This window comes from Passer domesticus, chromosome 4 (assembly GCF_036417665.1).
Source record: "Passer domesticus isolate bPasDom1 chromosome 4, bPasDom1.hap1, whole genome shotgun sequence".
In the NCBI taxonomy this organism is placed as follows: Eukaryota; Metazoa; Chordata; class Aves; order Passeriformes; family Passeridae; genus Passer; species Passer domesticus.
In genome coordinates, this window is record NC_087477.1 from 43,075,832 (window position 1) to 43,100,809 (window position 24,978).

The window sequence follows — 24,978 nt, forward strand, 5'->3', positions numbered from 1 at the left end:
ATCTGTCATTATGGCAAGAACAAGAGAAGAGCACAAAACAAGTGCAAGAGAGATTAATAACAGAGCTTGCTAAAAAACTCCTTCATCTTGTAGGGAAGCCACTTCCAGAGCTGGCAGCGCTGGAGACAGATCTGCATGCCAACAGGAGGCTGGGAGCACAGCAGCAGAGATGGTTTTGTGGCAAGAGGATGTGCTCTGTTGGACAGGGAACACAGCATTCCAGTGGGGAAGCTCTTCAGCCTGAGGGACATGTGCTGGGCTTGAGAAGCTGCCAGTGCTGTAGCATGTTTGAAGCCTTGCTAGGAGTTATGGACAATACGTTTCTGCTGTCAAAAATTATGGCTTTTATATTACACTTCATCCTGATGGATAAAGAGGACTTGATCACAGGATGAACAGTCAATTCAAAAGGATCTTTATTCTATTTGTACAAAACAAATTGAATGAAGTCCCTGATATTTTTGGTGCTGTGAAAGGTCAGATTTCACAAATTTGACAACTGTCTAATCTGGATGGAAGAATTTAAACAAAAAGTGTAAAGGGGTGGTGAGCTAATAATGTTCAAACCAGAAGTAAAGCTACACTAATTTAAGAAAAACCCCAAAACCTAACAAACAGCACAATTGAAAGTAAATTCCTCAAAGATTTAAAACTAATTCAGCTTTGAGCATTTCTCTTTTCTCCTCACTGGCTAATGGGAGGTGATAGCAGTTAATACAAGCTGAACTCAATAAAGTAATTGTGTAAGTAAGAAAATAGGTATATGCTTAGCATAACTGAGGCCAATAGGAAGTTACTTTGCATACAGAGCAAGAATGTAATATCTTATGAGTAATGGTACTGTACTGGGTAGAGGTAGAGGTTCTATAAGTATCAAGAATTAACTTACAAGAAAAAAGCATTGAACAAATATTCTACTCAATGTCTAGGGAAAAGCCAGATATATTCAATGTGTGGATGAAATAGCTCTCCTTCACAGTAGCTGATAAGAATGTTAAACAGTAACTATTAAAGTTAGACATTTCACAATCAAGATTTCAGCTTAAGTTGCATCTAGAATTTTTTTATAGAGCTGGTCTTTGAGTGCTGTGGAACATTAATGTTGATTTTTTAATAAATCCTTTAGATCTGGGAGGGTTTCAAAATACAGCAAGAAGCTAACTTTGTGCCAATACTTTTAAAAGCTAAGTGGCATAACATGAATAATTATAAGCCTGACATCAATCAGTGGAGAATATTGCATAGCTTACAAGGCTCTGACTAATAATTATTGTTTGTAAGTATTAATTATCTTTAATATTACTCATAATTCAGCCCCATGTTAACTAGTAAATGGGGCAGTGAAATTAAAGTTCTGTGTGTTTATTGATTTAAGCAAACTGAATATAATTTTTTTAAGTATTATCAATTAGGCTGACAGAGGTAATGATGCAAAGGCAAGATACTCTTTAAGAACATTTTTCTTGGCTTCATATGTCAGCCTGATTACATCATCTGAATTATGCAAAATCAAGGTTAGATTTGTTACCATCTCTCTGTACCAGCAGTTAATCAGACTAACTGTAGTCATGCCTTGTGTCTGAACATTGAAGCCAAATAAATTCAGATTAGAAATAAGGTACATATGTTTCTGAGGAACAAGGTCATGGAAAAAATTCTCCATCCTGGATGTTTTTAAAGGAAAATCTAGTGTAACTAGTTTGGGCAATAAATGTGGAAAGTGAGGAGGAGCACCAGAAGCAGCAGAGGCAGAGCTGGGGAGTTAGTTGCTCCTCCCTGCCAGTCTGCAGGCATAGGCAGCACTTACTGTTTCATCTCTTTCCCCATTTTCTTCTTACATTATTCCCCTAATTCTGCAACCAAAGACATTCTGGAGAGGCACACGTGTTGCAGCTCTGGAGCAGCAGCAGGTGCTGATCTTGGCAGCGAGCACCAGTCAGCCTGAATTATTTAAAAGTTGAGAAAGGATCATCACAAGGGGCCTTGTGGATTCTAGGAGGCGTTTTTAGGCATTTCTGAGCTGTTCATCAAAAGGCAGGTGTTATGTCCATCATACTAAACCTAGACAAGGTGGTCCAGTCCTGGAAGAAACAGAGAACTAGGTCTGTGTTTCGGGCCAAGCCCCAAGAGCCATTACCTTCCTGTGGTGTCCTTGGCCTCCCCCAGTCCATGCCAGAGGGACAAGGATGTTTCCAGCTCCCTGGGAATGCTGGGTGTCCCTACACTATCCCTGAATCCTTCCCTTCCCAAAATAGCTGCTCCTCATCCCCTGCTGGGGAAAAGCCATCAATCTGGTGGAAGCATCCTGTGGGTTGGGTCTGGCCCACAGGTCATGATGCTGGGGCAGGATAAGGCAAATGACATAAAATATTTTCTGTGTCGGGATTTAACATTTTACTTTTCTTTACAAATCTTCAGCGTAGTACTCTAAAATCAAGTCCTACAACATTTTTTTGTACAGAAAATGTTTCTATAGCCTTTGGTAAGTTTTTTGTGCAGTAAATGTGGAAAGTGAGGAGGAACAGAGGCATTGTTAGGATTATTGTTAGGCTTCTAGCACAAATCAAGACAAAATTAATAAAAAGCAGATAATCATATATACTTTATATTTAGGGAATGCTGTAGGTCAACTGGAGTGAATTTAGATTAAAACAACAGAAACATTGGAGAGTTGAAGAGACATAAGAGAAAAAATTTTAAAATATGTTTATGCAGCAGCTGAGTGTAGTAAATCAAAGAATGTCAGACTTGTAAAGCCAAGGAAATAGATGAAATTATTTTCAAAAGTTACATATACTTACTAAAGAAAAATTTGGGCCAGGTTGCTCATACAAGGAAAATTGTGTCACCCTGATAAATCAGTACTCCAGCTGACACTGAGCTAAGCAGAGCTCTGTGTGAACATGCTGTGAACAGTTCTCTGCTTATAAGGCAGAGGTGACCTAGAATCCACTCTCAGTCCTGAATGGGAATGAGAACCGACTTGTAACAGCCTTTAGGGGAGCACTCTAGATACTGCAGTTGGAACAGGAATATTCTGTGCTCTAAATGAGAGAATTTAGGCTACAATTAGTGTCACTGAATTTTTACAACATATTGCTGGTAGTATGAGGAATGGACTACAAGCTTTCAAATCCAAAAGGAGGCCTATAATTTCATACACGATTCTATTTCTTGTAGTGGCCTTACTAAATCTTGCTAGGTCTCACCATGGAAAAAATCTAATATTCCTATGACTCTTCAGTTAACATGCACCCCAGTCCTGCAAGCTCATTTTTCATTGCACAAGGGTCTGCTTTCTATCTTTATTACCTATGTCATTGGATATGATCTGATTGGAAGGAATGTCTCAGACTGGTGAATAATAGCATCCTGTCACCCAGGGTCATATAATCGTGTTTATCTGTGTCTTAGTCACCACCTTACTGGACAGTTTGCCCCTGCTACTCCAGTAATGAACACTGTCTTAGGCTGTCAGATCTTTGAGGACTAGGAGACAGTTGCAAGAGATTTGTATGTATAGTTTTGTCCTGCCATCAAGGAACACCTATCTTGTTTTTCTTTTTTATAACCTGGACTCTTGATTTTGTGGTGTTTTAGAAATGGTATTCTCCAATTTAGTACTCCCACCAAAACCATGCAGTGCTCCGCCTCCTTGCTCCAAGTGGAGGCACAAAAGGTAAAGATAGTGATTTGAGATAAGAAAAATTTACTGGAAATGTCAATGAGATAAGAAAACAGGCAGTTAACAGCAATAATATTAACAACAAAAGGTGTAAGAAAATAAATTATTCACTCAGAAAAATTCTCTGGCAATAGGCAATACCAGATGGTTCCCTCTGCACATTTTGTCAACCAGAAGAAAAGTCTTTGTGCCAGGAGAGAATCTCTTTCCCCAGCCCTGGCAATGACATGAGGTGGTATAGAATAACCTCTATGCCCTGGCTGTGCTTCCTCCTGGCTACTGCAAAAATTAACTCTCTCCCTGGCTGGAACCAGGATAAATCTGCACTGCTGTTTAATGCATTGGTTTCAAAATGTACTGCTTTCAGGAGAAAGAGAACTCTTGAAAATTTGGGAAGGTGCATCCACTCTTTTTCAGAAGGAATAACGCCATGCTTTTTTTCCCACCATCAGTTTTGTCAATAATGGGAGTAAAAGCCCAAATCAAAGTTTGCGTCTTTTCCTGACTGCCTCAGTTCTTTCCACGCAGAAGTTGTCACTGTCATAGAGAAGCTAATAATATCCTCAGAATATTTTTTTCATTAATCCATAAACCTGGTACTGTATTTTATGACACTATTGTTATTTTAGTAGCTACAAAATATGACCATGCAAATATCCATCTATCAGCCAAAAACTGCAGAAAACCAGAGGTGGAGAGAGCTGAGGGTAAACTACCTGAGGTCGTTGTGGAGGAGAGACAGGCTAATGAGTAAAAGGGACAGGCAGCTTTTGGACTAATTGAGTTTTAGTGGACCAGTGGCTCCAGGAAGCCTTATTGAAACTTACATCAGTTGCCCATGGGTACAGCCTGAAAACTATCAGTTTTCAACTAAAGCTAAGGTTATATATGTGAACAAATTTATAGTCTGTATTCTTTTTTCTTCTGTTTTCTTTCTGCTTTCCTGAGTAGTCCAACTGAAATGAAAATCTGGGAGTGTTTTACCCAAGTCACAAAGCACAGTGCCTTGCAAGTAGTCTCTAAATCACTTAAGCTCCCTGAACAGTGTGGGGTTGGTTCTCCTGGATGTGTTGAATCTGAAATAAAAAGTTTATAAAATCCAAGGAAGGGAACATAGGAACATTTAATTATTGCTTGATCCCCAAGAGCACTAAAGGCGCTATAGGAAACACAGGAATTTTGTTGTTGGATTTAGATTTCCCAGGTAAATACTTCTGCAGTGCTGAGAATAGTGTTACATCTGTGTTCCCTGTCTTTAGAGAGGCACTAAGCTCCACAGGTGCAATACAAGATGGTCACCCTAGGATGAGATACAGGATCCTGACCTGATAAGTCATTAGAACCAGAATAAACTGAAATTAATTGTATCAAACATTGAATTTTAGAGCTAATTCTGACTGTGGGTTTCAGAGCTTAGATAAATGCAAGTATTGAATAGTATCAGGTTTACAGGTTCATCAGCACAGAATCAAAATCCAAAAATACTCCTCACAAAAATATTCTCTCCCCTTCTGTCATCTTAAAATGAAGGAGTCTAACTATAGCAGATTGCAGAGCATGAGGCACCTTGTGCATGAAAAATTACACAATTATAAATGTTTGGATTAGTTGATATGATTGACTGATCATCCTTAAGTACTTTATAACATAACCATTCCACAAATTAGTCTGATGTAATGTATCCCTATCAACAAGTAATTTGCTCTATGTTTGTTTGCAGTGTTCTTTAGCAGCTGCATGAAGTTTGCTAATGAGTTGTGGTGAGTCGATCATGATTCCCTCACTCTTTATTTCATAGGTTGGTGAGACCAGATGCAAAAAAGTTTGCACTTCGAAATCTGATCTGAGATCCAATGATTTCAGCATTGTTGGAAGCTTGCCAAGGGATTTTGAATTATCAAATTATGACTGTTATGGGAAGCCCATTGAAGTCAACAATGGGCTCGGGAAATCTCAAGCCAAGAACAACAAGAAGCCTCCTCCTCCCAAGCCTGTCATTCCATCAGCAGCAAAGAGAATCGATCTTTATGCAAGAGCACTGTTTCCTTTTTGCTTCTTGTTCTTCAACGTCATATACTGGTCCATATATTTATGATAAATCTTTTATTTATTTTTTCATATGTGTAAAATATAGCCCATTTCATTATCCCTTCCCAGTCATGAAGGCCACTGTGTGAAATTATTTGCATTTGCAAAGCAATATGTTGCATTTTGATGCCGTGCGATTGTACTGAACATATGGCATCTGAAATTCGAATGAAAGCATGACACTGCAATGTCTGTGCTCTGACCAACTTTGTATATAAATGTACAGCATACATCCTGCTTTAGGAATATATATGAAGGACGATGCCTACTACATTATAAAGCTGAATAACGCTCTTCAGTTATTAGTAACATACAGAAATTTAAAGTGTTTCTGACAATGAAACTGATGTGCACGTTGAGTATTATTAAAATCAGTATTCTAGTATATGTAGTATTTAACAGCTTTTCTGCTGATTTCCAGAGGAAAAAGAAACACCCACCAAACATCTTGTTCATGTATAATTTCAGCTGGCACTGTTGAAGAAAAAGCTAAGGTGTAATTATGATATTATTATTATTTAGGCTTTGTAAGTGAAGGCAGCATCAAGTAAGCAGATCTTGTCTATGTGGAAAAATAAAGATCAGAGAACTACTAATTTTGTAAAATCAGCTCATTTAGGGAAAAAACCCCAACAACTGTGTCCATGAAGCAGGCACAGTTAAGTGTGTTAGAATATGCTGGCAATAAAACATTGGGGCAAATTTTAACTGCTGTTTCTTTAGCCACAAACTGGATACAGTGTATAAAAAACAAACAGGCCACTTTCTAGACTGAAAGTATCAGGAATTTTGGAGAGGCATCACAAGATGCAGCTCAGTATCAGGTTTGTTATACATTTTTACATTAGTTTGTCCTCTGGCTCAGCTTCTGTAGCATCTGGCAAGCCTGCAGTATGTAAGTCACAATTTTTTTTGTTGTTGCATTGGACACTTCTTACTGGATTTGTTTTGTTTATCCCCTTGAAAGTTTTTATTTTAAACAAACCAGTTTTCAAGACAAAATCCCATTTTCACCAGTGATGACACCTTTTCTTGTTTGCGTGCTAGCTAGCACGTAGCTACCAGCAGGAGTGAAAAGGGGCTGAGACTCTCATGAGCCTTGGTGTCCCTATGTGTTAATTAATGGCTGCCGTCCCCAACTCATTGATCTGGATGCTGCATTTTGGAGAATAAGGTCCTATGCATGAAATAGTTCTGATAGGAGACTGATTTCCATTTTCCAGAGGAAATTTTATGGCATGGAGACTACCTTAACGTGAGCTCCTTGGTGTGCATAGGGCAGAGGCTTTGATCTCCTGCGCATGCCGGGGTACATCCCTTCATGAGGGCAAAGAAAAAGAAATGTGAAAAAGAAAAAGAAATGTGACCAAAAGAAAGCTGCGTGTAGGTAGGCATGTGAGTAGAGTGTGTTTCCTGAGAACAGGGACTTGGCCTCAGCCCATGAGAGCGTGCAATACATGTCTCTGCTGGGGAGATGGAGCACCACAGCTAGTTACAATAGGAAAATAAGGCAATTCATAAAGGGAAATCTGGACTGTTGGCCCCTCATAGGCTAGGAAGGGACTGGTTTAAATACATGAAACATTCCATAGTGTGGAAACAAACAATCCCACCTATTGTACTACATTTCTGGCATGTCCTGGATGTGCTGAGCTGATGCAGACCACAAGGGGACTGTTGGATCACTTGGGAGTTGCCCACAAGGAGAATGTTGTCCACATGCAGCAATTCTGCGCAACCAAAAGGTCAAAATTGTGAATGTAAGAAGAGGAATGGCACGCCACACTGGCTTCACTGGACATCAGGTGAACCTGCACACCCGGAGCTTTTTCAAGCCACTGCCACTTTGTGATCAGCAAGCTGGCTGCAGCCACTCGTGTTTGGGTTGAAGAGATCTGCTCTTCACAGGATGGTCACACACACTCCACCAGCTTCCTGGCCAGGCTCATGGGGGTTTCTGGCAGCCACTCTACCAAGTGGCCACAGTTTGTCCTTTGGGTTTCTTTCTGATCCAAAGAAATGGAAGGCAAATCCCAGATGTTATTGAGCTGTGTGGAACAGGGGCTGAGGGAAATGATAACTTTAAGGTCTAGTTCAAAGTTTTAATATTTCCGTTAGTTGAAGGTAATTGCAGAATTGTCAGAGACTCTAAGAAGCAATAAGGATAAATGAAAGAGAGGAAGGATGGGAGGGGGAACTTTTATACATACAGAATGGTATATTTATAGACATTATTTATTCTCATACTTGTATTTTTTCTTACAATACTGGAAGGCAAAAAAATAATTACCTTGTGTCGGAAATTATATGAATTTTGGAAGATAACTTTCTTGTTAGAACTCTTATTAAATGATTTATCTGTAATTAATGTCCACATTCTATCTGTAAAACCTCAATTATAGATTTTATTGTTAAATTAATCTTTGTCCCTTCTTGCTTTCCTGCTTACTTGATGGCTTTTGTGTTTTATCATAAAACACTTAATCAATAATACACTCTAATTGCTTTCCAACTCACACAAAGGGAAGCAAAAGGAATGCATATTGTTCAGATAAGGTGTTTTTGTTCATTACAGTACAAAAACTAAGGCCAGAAGTGAAGTTTAACATCAAATTTGTAACTAAATTTAAAATTAAACCAAGCATCAGCTATAAAGTATTAATTTTCTTTTTACTTACACTAGATAATAGTGCAGTATTTGTATTACCTTGGAGTATATTAGCTTGTCCTACTGAGCAGTAATAATTGATCTCTTTTATTTTTCATCTTTCTACTAAAGGTCATCAAGAGTTTTGCATACCATCTCACATTATGGTCCACCAGCACCCTCTAGTTGTAAAATTCAGCCTGTTGACTGATTTCCAGAAGAAGGTTCAAATATAAAACTGTGTAGGCAAAATAGAATCCTAATTGCTAATTATAATATGAAACAAAAAAAAATTATTAAATTAAAAATAAATTGGCAAAAAATCAATGTGCAGCTGTAGAAATTTTCCATGCAATTAAAATTTTAAAGTATAGAAATGAAGACATTGAAGTAGTAGCAGAGGTGAGGTACATCAAGTGCAGCTTAGTAATTCAATTACTAGTCCTGATGTCTAAACGAACCACATGACAGCAAAATCTGGTTTTGTGGGAGAGCCCATCTGTATTTCAGCTGACATTTACTTCAAGTTCTGCTATTAACTGGTAGGAGAGTTATAAATTTTTGTTCTACCCTTAAGATAAACCTTGGTATTTTCTTGGTTCTTAAGCATCAAGGAGTAGTATTCAAGAAGCTAATTCTGTTCTTTTGTTATATCATCACTCTTTAGATATCTTTCTACATTTTTTCAGGATTTTAGAACAATTTCAAACACTGCATTAGGAATTTTTATGGAGATTATTTAATTCATTTCTCAATTGCATCTACAAATTTAAGGTGGACAACAAGTAAGGATGCAATTTGAAAAATGTGTCAGCTGCTATGCATTAATTCCCTGTAGCACACAGATCATGTTTGACACTCAATTTTAGGAGCAACTCTTCAGTGTATAATGGCACCTCCTGTTTTCTTCCCTTAATTCTAGCTGAGATGGTGCATGTGAGCAGTTGGTCTGTTGAGGAAAGGAGTTTATTTTTGTAAGTGCAGTGTAGAGAAGATTGACCACTTGGAAACTCTGCCAAGCAGCTTTCATTCTTAAAAGTCTTCAGAATTATTGGACTTGTTGACAGGGTAAAGGAAGACATCTTTGCTACCCTATTACCCATTAAAGAGAAAACAGCAACACTGCCTTCTGGGTTAATGTCAATGGGCATGACCACAGTGGTTGATCTGACTGTATAATCTTTTAAAGGAAATGCTCTTACAAGTAATCTTTATTTAAAAATATTTTACTCTGAAGAGAGACAATACCTTACTTAAGCAGTCTGTTATAGCTGTTAAGGGAATCTCTTAACAGACCTTATAATACAGTTATAATACAAACCCTGGTCTCTGCTTCAATTAAGGGAGCTTATCCTTATGGTTACTGGGGGATTGCAATGGGGGTGTTTATAGAATAGGTAGCATTGAATTATTTATTTCCAAGGGAGTGCAACCTGAATATATGCAGTGTCAAGTGATTTTTCAGGCTATTGAGATACCGTAATGCTGCAGTGAGTACAAATGAGGTGTGTAGCAGATAAGGGAATGAGAGGACACTGTTACTTGATGCTTTCATGTACTAATTCCAGGATAAGAGAAGGTAATGAGGAAAGAAATTCAGATACAGATAAATTGAATAATGGTTTTGTTTGTGTCAACTGTTTAATTTGTGTCTAGAAATTTGCTTTGTATATAAATAAATTACCTTCTTTTTATATTACTATAAGGAACTAATAAAAAACTAGGAAAATTAAGCTCATCTGTGGTGCCCAAAAGATAAGGAAATAAATTATTTTCCTATGAAGCTCTACACCTAAGTAAACAGTAGAAGATAAAGAAAAAATTGAGGACCTAAATTCCTCATCATTGTGGTTTTGTCTGTGCCATTGTATCAAATCAGTCACAGGCAATCTGAGCTGCTTGCAGCACTCCCTTGCATTTTGCCTTATTCAAGAAAGCTGCCCACACCTGTACTCCCCCTGCACCTGTCCTCCTTCCATCAGCGGGAATAGTGTCAGCATACATTTAAAATAAAGATTACCTGGCTGTTTTGAAATCCTTCTGAAAGCCCTTCATTGCGACAAGTGTGTTTATGCTGCAGTCACTAAAATGTCTGCAGCTAGTGCAGGCTTATCCAAATTAGCCTTAAACTGGCTGTTTTGGGGCAGGCTGGAAACATCACCATGGTGACAGTGAGCTATGGCTGGGAAGCCTACCTGCTGGCTAGGTAATATCCTAGGAAAAAATATCCTTGGAGTTCACCCCCACAAAGCTTTGTGCTGCCTTGGCTGTTGTGCTCAAGCAGCTGGTTTAAAGTTGGCTCGTGTGGGTGTTCATCAGCCCGTGCCTGTGAACTGTAGGTGTGTGCTGGGTGACGCACGGCGTGCTAGCACACAGAGATCCTTCCTACGGCTGGTGGGAAAGATGGCACTGTAAAATATCCTCTCCACAGCTCTTGATCACCTACAGGATTTGTGACGTTTTTAATTTTGTGCACTGACAGGAGCATTTGGTGGCAGTGACAAAAAAAAAAAAAATTCCAATTTGCTTTTTTCCTTGAACCAGCGCACATGTAAATGAATGAGTTGGATTGGCCCACCTGAGCATGAACGAGGTTTCCTCCTGAGTCTAGGCCATAAGACCATCCCTCTTATGAGCCATTCTGCCTAAGGTCCCTGCCTCTAACAGTGGATATTAGATCACAATCTTTTGAATGAATAATGAGACTAAAAAACATATTGAGAATAACACAAATGAGACTGTAAAAGTCTTCTTGACTTCCTGGTCGTCCATGCAGGTCAACCCTAATTTTGAGGGGCATGGATTGCTTTTCAGCATGGGATTTCTCAACATGTCAGTGCCGGTCAGGTTCTGGAGACCAGCATCCACTGACTCCGTCCTAGCAGAGGGGTGTTTGAAGGGCCTTAAAGTTTGTTATTCAACTTATCTTTTGAGTATTGAGATAAATCCAAAGCTGCCTGGCACCATTAGCTGTCACACAGAGGCAACAGGTACATTAAGCACATGTCTTTTAGTACAAGAAAATTAATGGCCTTTCATCTTATTGCATGAAAATATGGTTTACTGTAACAGAGACCAACCAATTGGGCAATGTGGAGTAACATCTTGTTACTAAGGATTTTTGTCCCATTAGGCAATTACTTAGGCCACATAATGTGCTCTGACAAGAAGACATATGAGGATTGTGGAGTATAAAGGATAAGGTATTGTGTAACTGCTTTCCACCTGATGAGTTCTTCGTGCTGTGGCAGTGGGAAGTATGGGGTTTTTCATATATATCTGTGTCATTCTGTTTCTTTCTATGAATATTCACAGTGGGAGTTATTTTTTTTACTTGAAGAAGCAAACTCAAGAGGTTTTTGGGCCAAGGAACCCTCCTGGGTATAGCAGGTCAAGCTGTTGTACCGTTGCCCCCTGCAAAATCCTTTCAGCTCAGAGGAAACCTTCTCTAGCAGCATAAACTGAAAAGAAAACCTCTGCTGAAACTGTGGCTGCTTCTGCGAGGAAAGTCTGTGTGTAGGCAGCCCCTGTGCTTCCACCTTCTTTTCCTGTAACATACATCATGATAATCAATAGTACTGTTTAGCTTTTCTGTTCTGCAAAGCACTCCTTTTATCTAGCCTGAGTTATTTCCTTGGCAATACGCTTTAGATATCCTACCTTTCATCTCTGTGCAGTCAGAGCAAAGATAGTGTGTGACTCTATCAGAGTTCTTGAAGACAAGCCAGTGCTGATGTTCAAGAACACTTAAATGGCAATATGTGAGAAGACCTGAGACCTACTTGTTTCTTTCATTTTAATATTATGTTTGTTATGCCATTTCAGTTATGTCCCTATAACTCAAAATATTATGATATTTGAATAAAATTTCACTACCTGCATTATATTTTTGAGTTTAGTTTATGAATTCCCTGTGAAAAGCAGAATTTAAAAAAAAGTAGTCCATGTGACATTTTTAAAAATGTTGATTTCCTCTATTAACCTTAAAACTTGAATTTGACCCAGAGGCTAGGGAAATAATGTTTCTTAGTGTTTAATAAGCCTTACATTGTCATAACAGATTTATCAGTGTCTCAGGCAGGCTCATTCTTCCAGATTAATTTGTTTGTTTCTTTGACTCTCAAAGGCCAGCTCACTGGAAAACATTAATTTGGAGACTGGTTATTTCAGAGGCATCATACTGACAGGAACTGACTGTAAAGAGTAATGGTTCTGACCAGTACCACTCCAGCATCAGCTTCTGCTGTTGACAAAGCCTGTCTTGATACCTGCTCCTGCTTCTGGCAAATCCTGTTTAGCCTCAGCCTACTGGAGGGCGTAAAATCTTTGTAGGCTTTTAAAAATATTTGTCTGATTGTGTCAGCTTCTGAGACAGCCCTGCTTCCATTCCCCTTCTGGACGTGCTTCAGGACCACGCTATTACAGAAGCAATCTTTTTTCAAGCAAATAGAAATGATATACAGAATCTACCATGAGATATCATCTACTTTGTGGAATTAAACTTTAGACTTTATTTAGTAATTCTTCATATTTTCTAGTTGTTTCCCCAAGGTGAAAGTTCCTTAAATACATAATTCTTACATTATTAAAACCAAATGTGCATGATGGCAGGAGAGGATCACAGTGACCTTGTTCATTTTCTCTGGACTTAACAGCTCTTATCTTGCTCTGGTCTTTACACCGGGAGATTTTGGAGGATATGCTGAAGCTGAGGTAATTTTGGCTGCCCCACAGAAGGCTGGACAAGGACAAGACCCTCCCTGCATAGGACCTGCCCTGTACTCAAAGCTGCATTCAAAGCAAACCAGCCAGAGGAAAACACAGCTATGTTTCCCAAGCTCTGTGCCCTTGCAGTAACATGTTCATCACATTCAACACTTGATGAGTTCTCTTGCAACAGAGAAGCACTTTCTTGAGAGAAATAACAATGTTGGTACCATAATAATATACCCAGGCTCTGCAGATTCATGGGAGTATTCTACACCACTACTGTAGAATAGCGATTGTTACAAATTTACCATGGGAGATTTTAAACAGCAAGTGCATATCCAAGCTGTCAGTACTTTATTATCTGTTACCCATAAGCATGGCTTTATTGCATTATTTGTCCTATGCCTCCATATTCTTCCTATTTCAGGAACAGCATTTTAAAATGGATATTTTTCTAAGCATACTAATTATTAAAATATATTGTGGTTTACCCTGTTTTTTCCCACAGGAACATAAGGAAGAGATAGTGTATTTCACATTACAGTGCTCTTGCAGCAAATTTGCTAGCGTCTGTGAAGAAAGTTTTGATGAAATTAAATAGGTGGAAAAAAATTTCATGGAGTGTGCAAATGAAACAGCCAGGAATAAACCCAGGAATAAACCCCTTTATGCAAGACTCACACAGAGAGTCTGATGAGCTTTGACAATTGGAATAAATTATTTTGTCTGAAAGGAGATTTCAGTTGAAAAGATAGGACAGCATTTAATCTTTCAACAGTTTTCGTTTCTCAGATGAAAATAAAAACCAAACCTTTATGAAATAGACCAGGTAGTCTTGTCCATATTGACCTCATATCTGCACACAGCTGTCATGCTCTCCTTTAATACACTCTTTCAGCCAGTTCCTGCTGGAAGAATTCATTCAATGGAATTATTTCTTCTCTGACCCAGCAGTAGGAGGGCTGCTGTTGGCTGAGTGCACACAGGCCCTGGCTGGGGCACGGCTCTGCGCACAGCCCAAGTCTGCACATCGCACGTGGTGCTCTGCAGCTAAACACAATACTTGGCAGAGCCAAGTGTCCCTTCCCAGGTCTCCACTGCAAATTTGGCAGATTATTTCCTCTATTTTCTTCCATTCCTCTGCACCAAGTGACAGAGGACAATAAGGTGGCTTTCTGTTGTGTCAAGGGCCTTTTGTTTAGGTATGATGTAGCTGGGGCAAAAAGTATTATCTTGCTATATCTTGTGCAATGCCTTAAGGCACTATATAATGCACACAAGTTGTAATAAAAGTATTTCAGTTGCTATTAATCATAGATTCAGTGGCATAAAATAGTGATATGCCTATTTGTCTTCTCCCAGTCTTAACATTTCTGGAAGTCGTCTGACTGATTTCAAGTGCCTGATCTTCCCCTTCATCTACATTGGCTTTCCACTGTAGTTCTTTCTGATTTATTGTCAGAGGAGAATCCACTGCATGCATGCATGCATTCTTTCCTTTAATATTACTTCTTTCTGATATCTAAAAAGATTCTTAAAATAACCTCATAGTTCCTAGTTCCTTACTTGGATCCAAATTCCCCAGAAGACTCTGCAGAGAAACAAAGGAAGAAGTTGTAGCTTTTAAAATGATATATTTATCCATTTATAATTTAATATGCACAAGCATCAATATCTATATTTAATATAATGGCATTCCTAGGACTAAGCCTTCTTGAAAATGGTATGTCAGGATTTAATAAATTACCAGTATTTTCCCTTTCTATTATTAATATTATTTTGTTTGGCAAGCATTTGCAAAGTGCATCCATATCAAACCATGTATTTTTCCAGTTCCCTGTAAAATAAATCATCCCCTGCCATGGCACAGAGTGAGCTATGTGGGCCATGGGATATAAATCATGACAGAATCATAGAATATTCTGCATTGGAAGGGACCCACAAAAGTCATCAAGTCCAGCTCTGGACCCTGCACAGAATACCCCAAGAGGACCACAATGTGTCCTGAGAGCATTGTCCAAACCCTTCTTGAGCTCTGTCAGGCTTGGTGCTGTGACCACTTCCCTGAGGAGCTGTTCCAGTGCCCAGTCACCCTGTCCATGAAGAAACTTTTCTTGGTATCCAAATTTAGCTTCCCCTGACTTAGTTTCAGTCCCTTCCATTGTGTCCTGTCACTGGTCACCAGAAAGAGGAGATCAGTGCCCCCTCCTCCTCTTCCCTGTGCAAGGAAGTTGTAACTGCAATGAGGTTCTCTCTCACTTGAACAGACCAAGTGACCTCAGCCACTCCTCATATGGCTTTTCCTCAAGGCCCTTCACCATCCACATGGCCTTCCTTTGGAGACTCTCTAACAATGCATTTTTTTTATATTGTGGAGCCCCAAACTGCCCCCAGCACTCAAGGTGAGGTTGTCCCAGTGAACAGCAGAGTGGGGATAATCCCCTCCCTTGCCCAGCTGGTGATGCTGTGCCTGATACCCTCTAGGAGAGGTTGGCCCTCCAGCTGCCAGGGCACAATGACACTACTTCATTGACCAGGATCCCCACGTCCCTTTCTACAGCACGGCTTTCCAGCATTTTGATCTGCCTTTCATTGTCTACAATACACACAACCAGGGTTGCCCCATCCCACATGCAGAATCCAGCACTTGCCCTTAAGCTTCACAGAGTTGATGACTGCCCATCTCTCTAATTTTTGAATGCCTCTTTGAAGGGCTTCTCTGTCCTTGAGGGAGTTAACAGCTCCTCCCAGTTCAGTGGCCTCAACAAACTTACTTATTATTTCTTTGAGTCGTGTCCAAGTTGATAATTGCCATGTTCAAGAGAACTGAGCTTAGAGTGGAGCCCTGCAGAACCCCACTAGTGACAAGTTGCCAGCCTGATGTCTCCCAATTCTTTGTGCCTGACCTCTGAGCCAGTTGCTCACCCATCACGTGATGTCTTTATCCAGATGAATGCTGGATGTTTTGTCCAGAAGGATCCTGTGAGAGACAATATCGAAACTTTTGTTAAGTCCAAAAGATTACATCAACTGGCTTTCCTTCATCACGTAGGTGATCACCACCTTCATCACAAGCAAGACTTCCCCATCGTGAAGCCATTCTGGCTGTGCCAAATGACTGCCTTGTCCTACAGTTGTTTTTCCATACTTCCCAAAATAATCTTTTCAAGGATTTTACTGGATACTCAAGTCACATATTGAAATAGCTCCTTCAATTACAAATTCAAAGCCAGTGTTGTCATATAGAATCTACAGTAAGTTCATTCCTTTAAAGAAAAAGTGTGATTAGTTGGTATCCAGTATTTTATTAGCTCATTATGTTAGTAATGATCAATAGTAATTGATAGGCATATTAAGTCAATTACTAGTAAATGAATTAATAAAAGAGGTACAGTAAAATATGGATATGTTTCTGGAAGTTTGTTAGCTAAATCCTTGAGGTGGGAAGTTCCTGTCAGGCAATGCTATCTGCCTTTAAAGGATGTAATCCAAAAGCAGTGTAGATAGAATCACCTGGGGACTGGTTCCTAGACAGGAAGTTTAAAGTGTGTGCCACGAGTCTTTCTGACCCATGGATTGCTTATTGCTAGTTTGTCTTTCATTGTTGACATTCAAAAAGAAAAATTTGCAGGAGCCCATGAAGGGTGGTATTTTCAATCTATTTCACTTCACTTTCATTTCATGGAGTATTACTGTAATTGATTATTCATATGTATCACACAATCATTTGTCAATAACACCAAATTGTCTGTTCATCTAATGAGGCACTGAATTGAGATGAGCTATAATTAATAAAATTATAAAATAATCAGATGATGAATTGAGAGAATTCCATTCTGAAGCATAACATTTTTTTCTACAGACTTTTATGTGCAGTGCTGCAAGAAGCAAGCAAAGAAGCAATATTGCAATCTGCTATCTTGTTCACCAGTAGTGCTTGGAGTGCTGGTGTGATCTGCGATTTTTCTTAACTGCCTCAAATAACTGAATGCTTCTTGCTGTGAAGAAAATCTGAACTTTTGCTACCATTCTAGTATGAAAACATCAGTAAGAACTGGATGATTCTGGATACACGTTTCAGGAGATAAGTTTTTGATCTCTTTATGTTTCTCTAGCTTTTTCTAAAGGCCTTGTGTGTTTTGTGTAAGCTCATTTCATCGCCTTTGACGTTTATTTGCTACAGCTGACCAACCTCTAAAATTAAGGTCCTATTTTGTTAGTGCCACTAAAACCACAGGGAGTCCAGCAGAATAAAGGCAAATGTTTGTGAGAGTTCTCCTGCAGAAAATGCCTTTCTGTGCTCTTATTTGTGTCAGATACAATCAGCAAAGGCATTTTTATAGTTTCAGTTATAGAAAATGAATTCATTGGATAGCATCAGAAGATCTGCTTAATTTAACAGCAAGGCATTAATGCTATTGTCACAGTAGCTACAGCTGGTACTGACAGGTCAGGTACAGCCAGGATTGGGAGAGAGGATGTATCCCTGTCATTGTCCCACATATTCCTAGCTGTGGCATAAATCATCTCTCTGGCCATGGTTTTTTTCGTTGTTACTTATGTAGACTTATGCCAGTGACATTTCCAAGACCAAGGTTAGGTTCCTGTTGTTAACAATAATTTTTGAACTGCCTTTGAGACCCCACCAGCTCATCTCTTTCTTTTCGAGCCTTCCATGCCTTCCCTCATTCATTGTGCTGTGTATGTGTCCCTGTAGTGAAAGGAAGCCAGAAATCTGGAATTGTTCAGAACCCAGCCATGTGTGCACATCACCTCCATGCGTACATCTCATCAAGGGTAATGCAAGTAGCAAGGAGCAAGGTCAGTCTCAGGCTAAATGATAACTCCACAGACCACAACAATGACTAGCAATTAATAGCTATAAGATAACAGTACAACACCAATGAAGTTTCAGTAAATACATGCAAGCATTGTTTAGGTTGTCTTTAATACCACAAATTCTATAAGCAGAAATTTTCCTGCTATAAGCTCGTCTATTAAACCCTATAATAATAGCAACTAGTGTGCAGTTAGCAGAATGTTATTTTCCGCATATTTACTATGAAGTAGATTTATTTGTAGTCCAAAGTGTGAAATTAAGTGCCTCATAAGAATTATTTGGTTTTGTCTTATGTTTCTGGTTTGGCTTTTTTTCCTTTTGTAAAAGCTTGCCATTAACACCACACTATCACAACTAATCTCTGGGAGGGTATGCCAATGCAGAGGTGAAAGCAAAAATATCTGTGCTGTGAACTAGTTCTGGGACTGAACATCTGAAGTGGTTTTTCAGAACTAAAAATAAACTTTTGTTGAGCACAGCTCTATATATTTCCATGCTAACTTGAGCAAGCTGTTTCTTGACACCAAAAAAAAAAAAAAAGGATGTCAAAAAGGTAAATGGTGAACCCAAAAGAAATTTCCATTGTGGAAAGATCATAATGATAAGGATAGGAGTGCTGATGTTTCAAATCACAGAAATCCTTTTAATCTTATGTCCTATTTCTGATGTGGTTTTTAAAAATATAGTGTAAAATGTCTGCAATGGGTAATTGGACAAAATAAAAATTTTCTATCCTTTGGATATTTCCTGAAGAAAGGGATTATTATCTTGTCTCATGCAATTCTATCTATTCCTCCAATTTAATTTATTTTTAATGTTGCTAAGTGCTTGTACTCCATAGTATAATTTATGAAACAATTTGTCGCTTCTCTGTTTGTGTCATAAAATAAATTATTTTAACATTTGCTTGATGCTTTTTCTTTGATTGATTTTTAATGAAAAACATAATAGGGACTGTTTGACTGATAGGTGTTTAAACTCCTATTCACTATAACTTAAATTTTACTCTATTTTCCAAGTGACAGAAGCCCTGAAAAAATTATAAAATTATTAAATAAATAAAATGCATTGCAATAGCATAATCGTTTTTAAACAAAATCCTTATCATGAACATCTTTCTTTTTAAAAGGAGGTTTCTGAAGCTTTTTCACTTTTAAAAGCAAAACTAAAAAATAAAAAATAAAAAAATTGCAGCTTAGCACAATGTGCTTATGAATGAATCTATGCCCTAATTCTCAGTTACGTGTGGACACATTAATACCTGTTACACTGCCAGTTTGGTGTACAGCCATTGTGGCTGTGCCCAGTGGCAATGGGGCAAGTGGAACCTGATGCCTGCGTGCCTTCTGATGCTGCTGTAAGGTTCTAAAGGGAAACACCCTTTTGAAGAAGAAAAACTGAGCTTTCTCCCTTGGTGACTGCAGTGAATTTTGCTCTGTTTTACTGTGAAGGGAGCAGCAAAGCAGCCTCTTTCCTTCATACGTCTCCCCACACTGACAGCTGGCCAAATTGTGTGTGCTCCACTGAGCAGCCTGGAATGGGGCTCCCCAGCTCCAAGGCGTGGAAGGAGGTGACACACTGCCCGTTCCGCCTCCTCTGATTTGGCCCTGGCTGCCTTGGTCCCCAGCCCAAAAGCAGGATTAGCACTGGTGTAGTCACTGCAGCTTTCCTGCTTGTTCAAAAAGCTCTTGGCCTCAAAGCCAAAGTGCAAAGGATGTGAACAAGGTCATACAGAAAGCATTCCAGACAAGAAGGAGAGATTCACTCCTGCAGTGTGGAATGTTATGAGAAGCTGTCTTCTCTGGATTATGGAGTTTAGCAGTTAGTTCTGCTGTGGTAGGAAGCATCTTTGCAAAGCTTATGTGAACACTGCCCTGAATCCTGTGCAAGGTCATAAAGCAAATTGTAGTGTTGTAGTGGTGTAGCATGGAAAACCAGAGGGAGAACTTCCATTCTTTATGAATGTTCAGTGTTCACGAACTAATTTTACCTGTTAGGATACAAAAAGAAGTCAAATCTCTGATGCTCATCAGCTTTGTAACAGGTTCAAATTTAAAAAAAAATCAGCTGATTTCTCCATGTTTCTGGAGGTAAATGGAGTAAGTATATATGTTATGAATAATTTTTATGTATGAATAAAACATTAAACTGAGAAGACATCTTCTCCACCCTGAGAATGATCATTACACAGTCCATTTCCCATTGGCCTGGTATTTGTCCTATGTCCTTGTTCAAAATATTACTTCTGCATACCCACTACAATACACAATCAACTTCCTACAATACTCATAAATTTAAGTGCAGAGCAATATCTGACCAAACGTGTATAGAGGTTTTACTGTCACTGGCACATTCTAGCCTTGGGTTTCAATCTGTTTGTAATTTGTAGATCCAGAGCTGCTTCTCAGTATTATTGCTTGGGATTCTGAAGATGTGGGATTACCACACAGTTCTGTGATGGCTGAGGGGAAAAACACCTGGTTTTAACAGAAAAAAGGTCTAAGTCACAAGTTAGTAGAAATTAGAGACTAACACTAGAAGTGTACCCCAGATATGTCAATAGAGAGCAGATTATAACATTCTTGTCAGCTTGTATTTGCCTTTTAACATTTTAGTGTGTTGTTTATGAATGCAGGTAAGTGAGATGGAGAGGTGATTTGACGAGTACTGGGGATTTGACAAGTACCATATCTCAGCAGGGAGCAGTCCACTGGTATATGAGATCTGATGTCTTCATCATCTCCAAAAGGCTTTTCACTCTGAATAACAAGTAGTACATTTCTCACAGGTGACAGAAAAGATGCAAGGCTAAAGAGGAATTTCAGTGATTAGGAATTGACCTGAAATATGGATGTAGAGTTGATACTTCAAATATAGATGCTGGCATGAAAAAGGGAATAAGAACATGATGAGAATAAAAAAAAAAAAGTGAAGTCAAGGCTGGCATTGCTTGTGGAACAGATGGAAGAGGTGGTAGATGAAAAAAGAGAGGATCAAGGCTGGCCATTATAGTCTAAAGCAACAGTCCAACACATTTCAGTTACCTGTGCTCCACAGAGGGAATGGGGAGTAAAATATGAGGGTAAAATCAAAATAACTGTAGAAAAAAGGAGATTCTGATGGCAATGCATTCGAAAACCAGATGGAAATCAGCCAGGAAAGGAGAGGGCAAAGAAGAAGAGAAGTAGCAGGTAGGCAGGGGAAAAATTAGGACAGGAATAAGAAATGTATCCCTTGGGTCTGAGACAAAGCCATGGAAGTTTATTGTACCACTGGAAGAAAAAGAAAGATATTTCCAGACAAGAATCAGGGATTTAGCATGCATAGTCAAATCTGAAAGTGGTCCTTTTATGTTTTTCCAGAGGCTTAATAATGTAATTTTCTATAATCTCAGTAGAAAAAATTGAAGTAATCTATAGCAGATTTTCCACACACAGAGTTTATTTAGCATATACTTAAGTGATTTTATTGGCAAAATAAATATAAAATTTCCTGCAATTAGAAAGAACAGAAGTAGCTTGAATAAAAAAAGTAAATCCCAAATTGCTATAAATTTCTCATAACAGTTAGCTAACATGGTAACAAACTGCACTGTCACAGCACAGCAAAGGGAAGTGAAAGCTGTATGGTTATTACCAATTATTTTACATCAGTTGTGCCAGAAGGGTCATGATGTTGCTTTTTCTATCATCAAAGTCATGTAAGAGAAGGTAGCCTAAGCTACTCCTCAGAACATGTCCTCCCCGGGTGTGGGTGCTGTTAATGGGAACAGTACGTGTTTGCTAATGAGAACAGGAGGCAGAGCGAGCATGAAAGATCAGGACATACTTTTTATTTTTAAAAAGACTCTGGAGATCCAGAGTGAACATATGGGACTGCACACTTCAAAATAGATTTGGAACCTTCATTTGTGTTTCCTCTTCATTTACGCCTACTGGTATTTGAAAAAGTTCTGCAGATCTCAAAAATCCAAAGACAATAATCTTTATTGAAGGGAAGTATTTATTGATAACCCATGGAATCAAAGGATTCATATGTTGGTACATCATTTTTGCATCCTAATGAATCTGCACATTTTAAGATTTTTTGATAAAGAAGAAGATATAGAAAATAGTTGTGAATATAAACCCCAAAAATTTATATGATAAAAATCCAGAAAGCCTACTATAACTATTTAGTCTGAGCTCTTGCCAAGGACTTTCTCAGAATTTAACTTTTTTCAGCTAGGATTTTTAGAAGAACCTGATTTTGACTGTTTTCATTAAACTGCTCAGCATGTGGCTGCAAGGTCAATGACACATTATTAAAACAGCAAAACAAAAGATAAATTTTATTTCTAATTGGAATGTGATCAATGTCAGCATTGAACAACTCAGTTTTTTACTCCATCCATCTCCTCAAGCATTTTATATTGTCTAAGTGGCTTTCCTGAAGCATGTATCCATGTCATCAAGCCATTCCTGAACTATTTTTTGGAAAGTATATGGAGTGATCGCTAAATGTTTCTGAGCACAAGGCAAAATTTTTCAGTTCTTCAGTCTTTTCCAAGTTTCTTTCTGCATCTTGTATTCAACTGATGAAACATATGAACATTTAGTTGAGCTGCAGCCACTGTCTCAACCAGGATTGTGCCAGAATGAATTGCAGAGGAAATGTATTCCTGATAAATTATACTTCTGATTAGCACATATATCAGCTCTTTTCAACTTTCTCACCAACTTCTACCTTACATTCAGAATATCCATTAGACAATATTAAATTGTTAAATCAAGTATAGCCATGATTCTTTGCAGTAAGTAGCAAACCTCTCTTGGAGTTCTATGGAATCAAGATTAAGCACTTCGGCTTTTCAGGGGTCTGACATCTTATTATTTGATATCTGGACTTCTGTCATCTGCCATTGTTTTCATTATTATTGCACTGCTATGTTCCTTTCAACAAGTGATGGATGCTTATTATTAAAAGTCTCCCCACTGATGCTTTGTTCACATTCTGAATTAATGCATTTTTATATGAGCTCCTTTCATAGATTCAGAAGAATGCATATAAGAATATAATCTTCTGTTTTTAAGAACAGAATCTTTACTTACGTCTTGCAAGATTCTTTTCCCTTGAGAAAAAAGTATTGAATGTGGTTCCCAGTAATGTAGTCTGATTTTCTCATGCACAGTGATAATGAGCATATCTATTCTTAGTACATGGTCATAAATTACTATCACCTATAAATTTCTTTTTTCTCCTTTGCCCAATTGCATCTTTTCAATTAGCATAGGATTGTTATAAAAAATAGAGAGTTGAAGAAGACTTTTTTTATTATCGACACTTTTCACTATTACTAAATTCTGATTGAACTGTTTCCTTGGTGATTGACTCGCCCATGCTGTCCTTTTTTACTTACTCATATCAGTTGAAATCTTCTATTTTTCCCTGTCACACCAACAGTGGAATATGGCCACATAGTCTGACTCTTTTTTCCTACATGTTCTGATGTGATGATACAAATTTGGAGTAGTACATTCACATATGTAAATGCTCACAATTCTGAAATGGAAAAATATGCATTACAAAATCAATAACAATTGTTTCATTTTTATGTCTTGCATCACCCAAATCCTTCTTATATTTTATTTTATTATGCATTTATAATGTATACAGGGAAATTTGATTTTTTGTTTTATTATAACATATTAAAATACACAGATCTTTGAGATTTTTCCTTCATTTTAATCTCATTTTTTATACATAAGGGGATGCTTTAGATGTCAGTTAAAAAAAAAAAAAAACAACATATAATTTATCTATACTTCTGTTAAAGATTGGCAGTTTTGCACTGAAATATTTATTAAAAGTAAATCTGTACATCTTAGTGTCCGGGATGCACTGGGGATGACCTGAATAGAAGCTTTCCCCTGGCAGCTTAATCTGTGGATTCTCACAGTGACGCTGCCTGCCCCTTTCACAGAATTCAACAGTAGGTTTTACCAGGCAGAGCAAAATGTGGCTTCTGGGAGACACCAGGCTGGGGGGAAAAGTGAGGAAGGGCTGTAGCAGCTCTGCCATTGCAGCCAGATAAGCCCAGAGGGGCTTTATGCTCCGGGTGTTAAAGCTTGCTCTCTTTTTCAGGCTCATCTCATTTTGTGGGTGAGAGAGAGAAGATGAGACAAGTACAGAAAAAGGCTTGCACAGGATTTCCTGGTGAAATGACTCAAATGAAACAAAACTCATCATGAATTAGTAATGAGTAAAGGGACTAAAATTACCAACTTCCTATGTGTTCAGGATATGTACTCGTATTGACATCTGAATACCTGAAGCTTTGACACCCTCCTCCTGGAAAAGAGAATGAAGAAAAAATTAATAATAGTAATAAAAATAAAAAGGAAAAAAAAATAGGAAAGGTAATTAATTGCAAGATCAGTATCCTTTCCTATGTGGATATTTCCCAGCATTGTTAACTAAATATAAGTTAATAAAAAATATGCCAGAAAATCATTACTTAGTAGCAAATTCATTGTCATGGTCACAGGAATGCTGCACTGCCTTTTCTTCTATAAAATGTGTGTGTGTCTGTGTGGTGCACAGCAACAGACTTCGTGCCAAACTGAGAAATGTTAAATTTAGCTTGCAGTAAATAGCATGTCTAGCTAATACAGCTGGAACCCATCTTGGAAAGGGAAAAAAAAAAAAGAAAAGAAAAAAAAATCCCCATTATGCATGGAAATGAAGTATCAGAACGGCTTTAACTCTTCCTGCATATTAACGTCTGTGGTTTGGGTACAGCAGCTGAAACAAAACAAAACTAAACAAAACAAAATTTGCTCTTCAGGTGCGCTTGTGAGGTGGCTGCATCCTGAAGTAAATAAATGAATGAATAAATGAATAAATAAACGAGTGAGTGCACGGGGGGTCTCCCGGAGCGAGGCCGCTGTCCGCGGTGCTGGACCCGGCGGGGCGGGCGCGCGGAGGGGCGGGGCGCGGCGCGCGGGGGGCGCGCCGGGCGCGCTCCCG

The 24,978-nt window shown here is 38.5% G+C and overlaps 1 protein-coding gene and 1 long non-coding RNA gene across 4 annotated transcripts in view; one reads left to right on the top strand and one right to left on the bottom strand.

The window, feature by feature from the left end:
- GLRB (glycine receptor beta) overlaps window positions 1–8,193 on the top strand; it is a 48,974-nt gene extending 40,781 nt beyond the window's left edge. For 2 of the 3 annotated variants that reach the window (XM_064417486.1, XM_064417485.1), the window contains exon 10: window positions 5,484–8,193. In XM_064417486.1, the coding sequence (XP_064273556.1) occupies window positions 5,484–5,780 (297 nt within the window). In that variant the 3' untranslated portion in view covers window positions 5,781–8,193. Of the gene's footprint in view, window positions 1–93; window positions 1,148–5,483 lie in introns of those variants that run through there. The other variant, XM_064417487.1, reaches the window with a different exon arrangement.
- A 13,589-nt stretch (window positions 8,194–21,782) lies between these two features.
- On the bottom strand, window positions 21,783–24,977 carry LOC135299093 (uncharacterized). Its single transcript, XR_010361146.1, has 2 exons — window positions 24,231–24,977; window positions 21,783–23,511 (listed from the first exon to the last, which is right to left on the bottom strand). It is a non-coding gene; the product is annotated as an uncharacterized LOC135299093 (long non-coding RNA).
- Between the last annotated feature and the right edge of the window lies 1 nt (window position 24,978).